The sequence below is a fragment of the Phyllostomus discolor genome, chromosome 4 (assembly GCF_004126475.2).
Source record: "Phyllostomus discolor isolate MPI-MPIP mPhyDis1 chromosome 4, mPhyDis1.pri.v3, whole genome shotgun sequence".
Lineage (NCBI taxonomy): Eukaryota > Metazoa > Chordata > Mammalia > Chiroptera > Phyllostomidae > Phyllostomus > Phyllostomus discolor.
Window position 1 is genome coordinate 49,264,539 of NC_040906.2, and position 10,826 is coordinate 49,275,364.

A 10,826-nucleotide genomic window follows, 5' to 3' on the forward strand; every position below is an offset into this window, starting at 1 on the left:
TAATAAGCCTCTAGATCTAACTATACATTTACAGAAAATACAAGTGCTAGAAGAACACATTAAATGGTGTTACTATTCAGAATTTTGAGAATTCTACAGGATAAATGACTGAGATTCTTCAACAAATAAATAGTACAATAGTAATGGGGGAGAGAGGGAAAGATGGCTAAATTTTTAAAATTAATAGAGACCTAAAGTGTGTGTAAGTTATACATCAATAAAAGAGAGAGTGACTTAAAAGATACATGAAACAAGTGCAGCATGTGGACCTTGTTTGGATCCTAATCTGAACAGTTATAAAAAGATGCTTTTGAGCCCTGGCCAGGTGGCTTGGTCGGTTGGAGCACCGTCCTGTACACTGAAAGCTTGCAGGATTGATCCCTGGTCCGGGTGCGTATGGGATTGATGTTTTTCTCTTGCATCAATGTTGCTCTCTCTCTCTTTCTCTCTCTCTCTCTAAAAATCAATAAACATGTCCTTGGTGAAAACTAAAAAAGAAGAAAAGATACTTTTGAGACTGCTAGGGGAATTGGAATGTTAACTGGATATTTGATGGTATTTTAAAAACTATTGGTAGGTATATTAAAGATGTTGGGATTTTATCTTTAAGATATAATCCTTATTTGTTAGTGATTTATATATCTGACATTTATTAAAAATACTCTATCAGAAAGGAAATAGAAGGTTGGGGTTAATGGATAAAATAAGAATGGCAAAATATTGATAATTGTTGACAATGTGTGATGAGTGCATAAGGCTCATTACATTATCTTTAGGTTGGAAATTTTCCATAATATAAAGTTATTAAAATATATATACACACACATTCACAATGAGAAGGAAAAATTGATCACCACTGTAATAGCAAACAAAACTATATTCATTTTAGGAATAGCCATTTAGTTTCAGCAAACAGTACCCATCCTATAAATTAATGTTTTAAATTTGATGAAGGAGAGAAAGACATTTCTAATACAGCCTTACCTAACCTATAACTCAGTGCCCTCTCTTCTCCCACTGAATACCCTAAAATTGTAGAAGGACATTCTTCATTTGAAAGGAGTGATAAACTTTGAGAGGAAGACACATCTGCCCTTGTGCCTGCAATGAAACACAGAAAGTATCTTTGCCCTTAGCGTGTGACTGCCATCCTCTTAATTGTGAAGCCAGTGATGTGGCCTAATGGCCAAAACCTCCCATATTGTCCTAAGATTAAAATACCTATTTTGCTTCAGAACCTTTTTTTTTTTTGCCTTCAGTTGCTGTTGCTTAGTTCTATAAAAATGAATGCTCTCAATGAATAGATTAAAACCTTTGCAAACATAATTTTGTACAACATAATTCACATTTTGGGGAATTTTTTTTTCCCTGAGACACTGACTTCTTGGCTTTTTTCTAGTAGAAAATAGTTGGATTAGTCAGGAACAGAACTGCATACCATAGTCATAATCAGTACTTTGGTGCTTACCCAGATCACAGCAAAGAAAGTTTGCAAAATTCATGAGCGTTGAAAACATGTTCTTCAGTAGGCCTGATTTTATAAGTTGAAACATTAGTTTTCATGATATATAGACTTAACTTTTTGTGGCCTAGAGGATCTAGAAAGGAACCCTCACAAAGTCAACATTTTAAAATAAGTGCCCTTTTTCTGGATTACCTAGAATTATTCCGCCATAGCAAATTGAAGAACAAACCAAACATTCCTGAGTCCAAACACCAGCTATAATGTAAAGTATTGAAATATAATACATAAAAGAGGTGGTTTTGCATTTAAACATATATGTAAAATATTTTTCAATATATCTATATAATCTATTATATCAAGCAATTTTTAGTTCTCTAAGAGTCATTTTTATCAAATTAACTTTTACCTAGCCACTGTTGCAATAACGTGGAAATATAAAGACATCTTACTAAATATGTCTTAATTAAATCTGACTTGTCACATCTTCTAAATCCAGAAATTTTGATGATAGAAGTTTCAAGTACAAAAATAATGTATGTGAATAAGACAGGATTTTGAAAAATGTTACTACTGCCCTGACCAGTATGGCTCATTTGATTGGGTATCGTCCCGCAAAGCGCCGGTTTGATACCTGGTCTGGGTACGTGCCTGGGTTGCAGTCTGGTCCCCTGTCCAGGCACATGAAAGAGGCAAGCATATGGTATTTCTCTCACATGTGGGTGTTTCTCCCCTCACTCTATCCTTCCTGTCCCCTCTCCCTAAGAATAAATAAATTAAATCTTTTTTAAAAATGTTACTACTAAGAGTATTTTTTAATTATGAAGGATATATCTTAAGATAATTATAAAAGTTTTATAACTACTGGCAAAAATAATGGTTACTATTTATTGAGGACTATTTGCCTGGTATTTCACTAAGCACTGTATTTTACAGTCTTAAAATGTGGAAGTCTACGCTATGCATACGTACTACACAGAAATCAGTTGAGTTTTTTTTTTTTAAGATTTTATTTATTTTTAGAGAGGGAAGGGAAGGAGAGAGAGAAAGAGAGAAAGAAACATCAATGTGCGGTTGCTGGGGGCCCTGGCCTGCAACCCAGGCATGTACCCTGACTGGAAATCGAACCTGCGACACTTTGGTTCACAGCCCACGCTCAATCCACTGAGCTATGCCAGCCAGGGCAAAGTTTTGAAGAAATATAAATACTAGGAGACTAGTGTTTCTTTCGTAATCTGTATACTCTCTATCAGATTGGGGAAAGAGATAATTTTCTTGAAGTAATTGAAAAGCACTGTAATAAAAATGTAGAACAAAAAGATAAAAAAAACAAAAACAAAAAATGTAAACATGTTTTCTAAAACACCTTATTAAAATCACCCATCTTCTGATGAAATTAGTGACCTCTCGTCATAATGGCCAAGTTCCTTGGCCCTTTACTGGAGTGGTTTCTATCCTTATTCTTAGCATGTTTGTCTTCTGAATTCATCTGACATCTAAAATAGTTGTTGACAACAAAATGTAGTTTTGACACTTCAGAAAATACATTTTCTGATTTATAAAATTATGTTTCTGTGTGAAATTTAAGCCACCACAGTGAACACTGTCTAATTTTTTTTCAATATAGCTATATAATCTATTATATCAACTAAATTTTGAGTTCTCTAAGAGTTATTTGCATTAATTGTATTAGGACTTGTATGTCATTTGTAGGCAACTAGTATTAATATTTAAAATTCAAATGTAAGGTTTTATTATCAACCAAATTGAATAATCAAAATGTTATTAAAGTAATCAGTAAATGAACATGCGTGAGGGACCCATGGATAGAACCAAGGGGGGGGTGGGATTGAGGGTGGGAGGTGGGCGTGGATAGGGCGGGGGGGGGGAGTGGTAGTGGGAAAATGGAGATAACTATATTTGAACATCAATACATTTTTTAAATAATAAAAATAAAGTAATCCATTGGAATTAAAGATCCTGTATACAAGAAAAATTTAAAAATCCTACATTGTCTTAAAATGAAATCTTAAATAAGATGCTGCTTCATGATGTTTTTGTTTTGTTTTCAACTAAGTAAGGCTTTTTCCCCAGTAAATTAAAGCATTGCATTATTAATAACTTCCCATCCTCCAATAATAGGCATCTTTTGTCCTCTTATCTGCCTGATACTTAGAGCCAACTTTCAGTTGCTCTTTGGTAACATGAATAAAGTGGTAAAATCCCATAGAGTTCAATAAAAGATACCTACCTACACCTGAGCTCTATGACCAAACCTTTACCAAAGATGCTGCTGACCAGTGAACAGATTGGAATTGTATTACCTTTTGTCCTCTATGGTAACATGTAGGTAAACAGTCAATAAAGCAGTAAAAAGACAAATAGATAAAGTACTTAATTCAAACTAGAGAATCAGTTTGTGCATGTTTCTCTGTCCTCCACCTCTTTCATGAATTCGTTTGCAGGAATTCTCTTATTCTTCCTTGTATTCCAGATACATTGCCCAGTATCGTTCATTTAAGCCAGTGTAGATAGATAATTTAGACCAGAAACTTTAATAGCTTCCATAAACTTGTCATTATTTATTATCTGCAAGGAAAACAAAATGAAACTGGAAAGAGTGTCACCTACCTTATGTAAACCTAATAATGTTTGAGGGAAGATCTCAGATGTTTACAATTTTTTAAAATTACATCTACCTTTATTCCATATTATTTATCTTTAGTATATATTATGTGACCGGAAAGCAGCTCACTTTTCCATTTGGGATTTTGCAGTGGTGAAAATAGCAGCTTGTGAAAAGTGTAACACATACAAACCTATCACCAGTCTAAAATTGCTATCACGAACGCCCTACCAATAACTAGGAATTTCAAGTTCTGGAGGTATACACACATGTGCGAGTACACACATGTGAGCACACATGTAAGATTAATTGAAATAGAAACCATACCCATAGTGCTTGCGTGAGAGTGAGTGTGTGTTTTGTTGATAATTAGCAACCACAGGGCAATGTACTCAGTATTGATACTTGATAAATGATGGTGAGGAACTTTGAATTAGAAAATAGAATAATAAATTGGTCATGCACCTTTAAAAGTATCTCTTTTAAATTTAATTCTTACTAAAATAATTATTAAAAGTTTAATTGCAGTTTTTGTTACCACTTTGCTTTGACTTTACTAACAGCTACCACACAGATAGCATCTAAATGTATCTTTTTCTTTCTGACAAAGTTACATAAGAGAATCCCCTAGCACGTAAAGAAAAATGCAATTATTTTCTATTCTGAATCTCCAGACTGCTGTTTTAGAAAATCATATCTGATTATTTGCCCAGCAGAAGATTATTGAGTTGATTTAGCTGTGATTTTACTTAACAAAGCTTCAACTGCATTCCTACTGTGGAGTCCGAAAAAGGTAGAGAGATATAAATGATACATTCAAACTGTGATTTTTGTGAACAGGGCCATCGATGCACCCCTCGGAGCTAATAGCGGAGATGAGAAACAGTGGGTTTGCACTGAAACGAAATGTACTGGGGAGAAACTTGACCGCAAATGATCCATCACAGGTAATGATCTTTTTATCAGTAAGCTGAAAATGTCTATAAATCTAAATGTGATTGCTTGTGAATTGCTACTTAATGTTTTCCAATATGCATATATCCGTAGGAAAGCAAAATAGAGCAAAGAAAATGCCTAAAATGTATTATGATTTTGCTTCTTTATTATTTTAAACTTAAATGAGAAATTGTTTTTAAACCTGTATTTTAATAAATGAAACTGCTCCTCTGGGTTTATGTGCATGGAATACCTAACTAAACTGGTGGTAAGGTTGTTATTTGTCCTTCCTGCTAACTTACTCCTGAAGTGGCATTAAATAGAACCAATGGGAAGAAGTGTATAAAAGAAAACTTCTAAAAATTACAGAAAATATTTTAAATATTTATTTAACTGTACATAGATCCAAAAAATGGTTGAATTTAAAGGGTTGTGGATATCCTAATGCAAACCATTTATTTTATTTAATGAGGAAACTGGAGCCCATAGAAATAAAGTGATTTCCCTAAAGTCATGTGTCTATTTTGAGACAGAGATGAAACCAAAACCCGGTCTCCCACTGGCGTAAACTTGTGCTGTTCTGAAAAGAGGCCCATTACTATTCAAACATTACTAGGGATTGTTCACATAACCTAAATAATTATATTTATTGTTTTTTTAAATTATATGTATTGTTTGATGTATTTGATATGAATTTGTTCATCATATATTTGATAATGTACTGTTGAACTTATAAAGGCTAAAATTATGGATGTGTTCATCTTCCCCAAAAGTTAATGATCTTCTTGGTTTTAATATTTCATTAAATTTAAAACAAGACATTTAAACTCATAAATATTGATATTTACATTCAAACTCAAGAGATGGAAAGTAGAAGCTGTACTATAAACATTTGATCTATGTTTCTATGACATACTCTTCCTAAGTAAAGTTTGTTAATGCTGGTAAAACTGTCATCTTAACTTCTTAGTGTCTAATGATACTCCTCAACGTACTCCCTCCCCACATTCCAGTCCAAAAGGTCACGCTCATCTACAGTATGTCCCCAATACAAAATTTCTTATTTATAAATGTTTTCTTCCCTATCCAATAACTTACTTGTCTTACAATCTAGCAATTTAACGATCTTTGTTGACTCAGGAATATGTTGCAAGTGAGGGTGAAGAAGATCCAGAAGTCGAATTTTTAAAGTCACTAACAACCAAACAAAAACAGAAACTTCTCAGGTAATAAAAAAAGTATATATTTAATGGGTTCAATTATATTTTTGTGTGTGTGTTCATCTTAGTATCATATTTAACTCTGATCCTAAGAGCTCATGAAGGTACTGGAACCATGTATCACATTCAGCTATAGTAATACAGCTCTTTCTTTCAGTAATATGAAAATGAATCTAAGATTATATACTCAGATTGCACCAGAAAAGCATGGCACTTTTCAGAACATTTAATTTGAAAATAGATTAATTTGTAGGCTTTACTTGTTATAATAGATTTGTATATGTCTGTAGGTTATTCTTAGAAAAGTATTTTTGGCCACGTACTTCTCTTTTTATATTTTGTAAGATTTTATGAGGAATGCTGAAAAATGCTTAAATTTAAGTTAAACATGAATCTTGTTAAGCATACTACCTCTGGATTAAAGAATCCAAGAAGTATCTGCTGAGTCCAATAGAGGGAGCTCATGATGTTTCTGTGTGTGGAGTTTTAAAAACGGCTGGACAGAACCCAGTGAAAGACATTTTTATTTCAGAGTAATTCAGACAAATCATGTAAACGAGCTGCTCTTCTGAGAATGTGAAGTACTCTTTAGAAATTCAGAATGCCTTAATAAAATTTAATTATTTATAAATCTAAACAATTATTGGAAACCAGTATGTGATTATTTAATTTTATATAACTAAACAACAGTATAAAAAAGTGTAAAGTGTGTTCTTATTCAGAATTTCTGGAAAATATGCTCTTGAATCTTGATCATGTAATATTGATTAGTATTTACATAGTTTAAAATAGTATATACAAGAAATTAATTTTTTATCTGATCATAGCTCTATACTTGAATTTGCAGTAGCTACAGTTAATGCATGTTCCAAACCTTAAGTCATGATAACCATTTATTTGAAGTGCTATATAATTTTAAATTCTGATTCAGTAAGAACTTTTTTAATAGACATTACTATTAAGCAAAGTATAGTCAGAATTGGCTTAATGCATTTAATTTTTTATTTAAATTTAATGTATATGTAACATGAATAGTTTAAAAGGAAGAAAGTTATTTATCATTTAATAAAGTATATGTTTATATTTAGTACCACTTTAATGGCTGCTAAGAAAACATATTGTCTGTTCAAAATTTTATGCTAGTCCTAAAATGGACTATTTTTAGTCTGTTACTGTTTTTCCCAATAACAGGAAATTGGATCGACTTGAGAAGAAAAAAAAGAAAAAGAAAAAAGATAGAAAAAGGAAAAAGCTTCAGAAGAGCAGAAGTAAACACAAGAAACATAAAAAATCCTCCTCTTCCTCTTCCTCCTCTTCCTCTTCCTCCTCTTCCTGTAGTGAGACTTCAGAAAGCAGCAGTGAGAGTGATAACAAAGAAAAAAAAAATCAAAAGAAAAGAAAGAAAAACAAATGTTCAAGGAATAAAAGCAGTGATATAGAAGAAAAGGACAAGCCAAGGAAGAGAAAACTTTATGAAGAACTTTCTAGCAATCACTATGACAAGGAAAAAGCCAAGGAAGAGCCTAGATTTTTAAAACAAGAGAGTTCTAGGGAGACTAGCAGATGGAGTCATTCTGATTTTGACAGAAAGTCCAGAAGCCATAACCACAGCCCAGAGAAGAGAGGATCTGAAAGAAATGAGAGGAGCAGCAGGAACCAGAACAGAGATGAGAGGAGCAGGAGAAGCCGGAGCAGAGATGAGAGGAGCAGGAGAAGCCGGAGCAGAAGTCACAGTAGTTACAAGCAAAGGGAAATAAGAAAACGGCCACAGCGAAGTCCCAGTGAAGAGTGGAATAGAAGAGATGACACCAGAAGCCATGGCACAGAAAAGGAGAAATGCAGAGAGAATAAAGCAGAAGTAGAGAGTAAAGAGAGACTGCATGTGACAGTTACCTGGGAATAAAAATATCTCCACTTCCTTATTGAATACCTTTAGCAAGGGCTAATATGCACTGTTGTCTTCCTAATAAAAAAAGCTCTATTTTAATTCTCCATCTCAATGAACTGTCATATCAAGTACAAAACTACATGAGTCTCATAAGAATGAATTTTGCAAATATTTGTAAGTAATCTATTTTGGAGCTATAAAAATATTTTCTGTTGATAAGTGTTTCTTGTGCCCTCTATACCAGATAAAAACCCCATATAACTCTGTGACATTTTCTTTGTTCTGAAACATCATTAAAAGAATGATAGTACAATTGAATGGGTATAATTTATTTCTTTAAAACTTTTTTAGGGGTGGGAGGGGGGACTGGATTGGGAGTAAAAAGGAGAAAACTATATTTGAACAATGATTAAAATTAAAAAAAGAAAAAAACTTTTTTAAAGTCTTTATTTTGTTATTGATTTTAGAGAAAAAGAAAAATATCCATTTGTTGTTCCACTTATTTATGCATTCATTGGTTGATTCTTGTATGTGCCCTGACTGAAGTTCGAACCTGCAACCTTGGCGAATTGGAACTGGCGCTCCAGTCAACTGAACTCCTTTCAGGGGTTTTGTTCTACAGAGTACGCTGTTTACATTCAGGCAATATATTAATTTTCAATGCCGCCGTAACAAATTCCCTCAAACTTAAAACAATACAAAAAAATACTCTACAGTTCCTAGAGATCAGAAGTCTAAAGTTGTCCTCACCAGGGTAAGATCAAGGTGTCAGCAGGGTTGGTTCTTTCTGGAAGCCCTAAAGAAAAACCATTTGCTCACCTATCCCAGCTTCCAGAGGCTGCCTGCATTGCTTGGCTCCTGGCCCCTTCCATCTTCAAAGCTAACAAAGGCAAATCACTGAGACACTGATGTTCTGCATTCCTCTTCTACTTTTAAGGACCCTTGTGATTATAATGGGCCCACCAGGAGAATCATCCTGTTTTAAAATCAACTGATTTGTCATCTTAATTCCCTTTTGCCATGTAATCTAACATATTCACAGGTTCCAAGGGTTAGGATGTGTGTATCTTTAAAGAACCATTATTCTACTTAACTACAGATGGTCTTTCTACTACTGGCATACTGCTATTAAAGAATTTACTTCTAAAGGTTAAGCATTTATGTATTGTTACAAATGGACCAGCGTAAATTATTCAGATATATTTCATGAGTATAAGCATAAAAGGTATATTTAAGCTTAGCTGCAAATTTTTCCCTTGTGTTTCAAAGGATCTGGTAATAGGAAACTATAGAAAATATCAGTACAAATTACAAGTAACATTCAATGCCAAAATATATATACTACACATCTTGGACACAAGTATTTTTATCAGGGTTCCACATTTTTTAATCATTTGTTAACGTAATACAGTACAAATATTTTGTTAAGATTATTTATTTATTTATCTATTTTTAGAAAGGGCGGAAGGGAGAGAGGAAAACATCAATGTGTGGTTGCCTCTTACGCCCCCACTAGTGGGGACCTTGCCTGAAACCCAGGCATGTGCCCTTGACTGGGAATTGAACCCGAGACATCTTTGGTTTGCAGGCCGGAACTCAATCCACTGAGCCACACCAGCCAGGGCTACAGTACAAATATTGATTAGATTATTTTAAGGGTTGGCAGTCATAATTTTATAAATTCTGTAAAAAAGTAAGTAAGCGTGAAAGAAGAGGTAAACAAAAGCATTCCAAATAAGATATATATGTCTTTGTCTTGTATATGCACACACAAATGCCCTCTGATTTAGAAGGAAAGGTGTAAGCAACTCTTTATTTAGATTTTTCAGAAAATTAGTGTGGAAGAATTTGAATTCCTTTTACAGTGTTTTTTAATAACTTACAGTGCACCTAAAAGATTCCTTCATTTAAAATAAAAAAAGCATGCATTTGAAATTGATAAAGGCTGCTAATTTACACCTTGAGTTCATCAGTGTTGCATTAATTTTCTATCTTATGCCTTTTTAGACTTTATAATTTTTATAATGTCAAAACCTATGCAATATCTACTGCCTTAAAAGATTTCTGGAGAGATTGGTGTGGCTCAGTGGATTGAGCACGGGCCTGCAAACTTAAAGGTTGCCAGTTCGATTCCCAGTCAGAGCAGCACATGCCTGGGCTGGGGGTGTGACCAATGTTTCCCTCTCTGTTTCCCTCCCGCCCCCCTCTCTAAAAATAAATAAATAAAATTTTTAAAATAAGATTTCTGAACCAATACAGGGTTAATGAAGAGCAATGTTGAAATGCATCCTGTAACGTAAAATGAATTTTAAAAATACTATTTTTTACAGTTTTTTCATTTGACATTCACAAAAGTGTGGTCCTCTTTTATGTGGCCATAGGAATTTTTTAAATTTATGGTTTAATTATCCTTCATTGTTAAGATTGAAAAAATATAAAGTGCTACCAACTTATCCATCCAGTGGTAAGAAAAATTCCCATGTATTTGTGGGAGATCAAATTGATTTGCTGTTTGGCTTTTAGCCTTGGTCACCTAAGGGGCTAGTATATCAACCTTGCAAACTTAAAAAATGAAGGAAGGTAAATTCACACACAGTCATAAGGTAAGATCTTTAAAGAGGCTCACCTTACTTGTTCTGTATACTCTACTGATAACAGTAAAAGGAATTGAAAGTGATTTTTTAAGATGAAAAT

General features: G+C 33.5%; 1 protein-coding gene across 1 annotated transcript in view; it reads left to right on the top strand.

The window, feature by feature from the left end:
• Nucleotides 1-8,450, top strand: part of CIR1 (corepressor interacting with RBPJ, CIR1) — a 45,384-nt gene extending 36,934 nt beyond the window's left edge. Inside the window, exons 8-10 of the mRNA XM_028509925.2 lie at nucleotides 4,929-5,035; nucleotides 6,165-6,250; nucleotides 7,436-8,450. Coding sequence (XP_028365726.1) covers nucleotides 4,929-5,035; nucleotides 6,165-6,250; nucleotides 7,436-8,147 — 905 coding nt within the window. The 3' untranslated portion in view covers nucleotides 8,148-8,450. The remainder of the gene's footprint in view (nucleotides 1-4,928; nucleotides 5,036-6,164; nucleotides 6,251-7,435) is intronic.
• The last annotated feature ends 2,376 nt before the right edge of the window (nucleotides 8,451-10,826 follow it).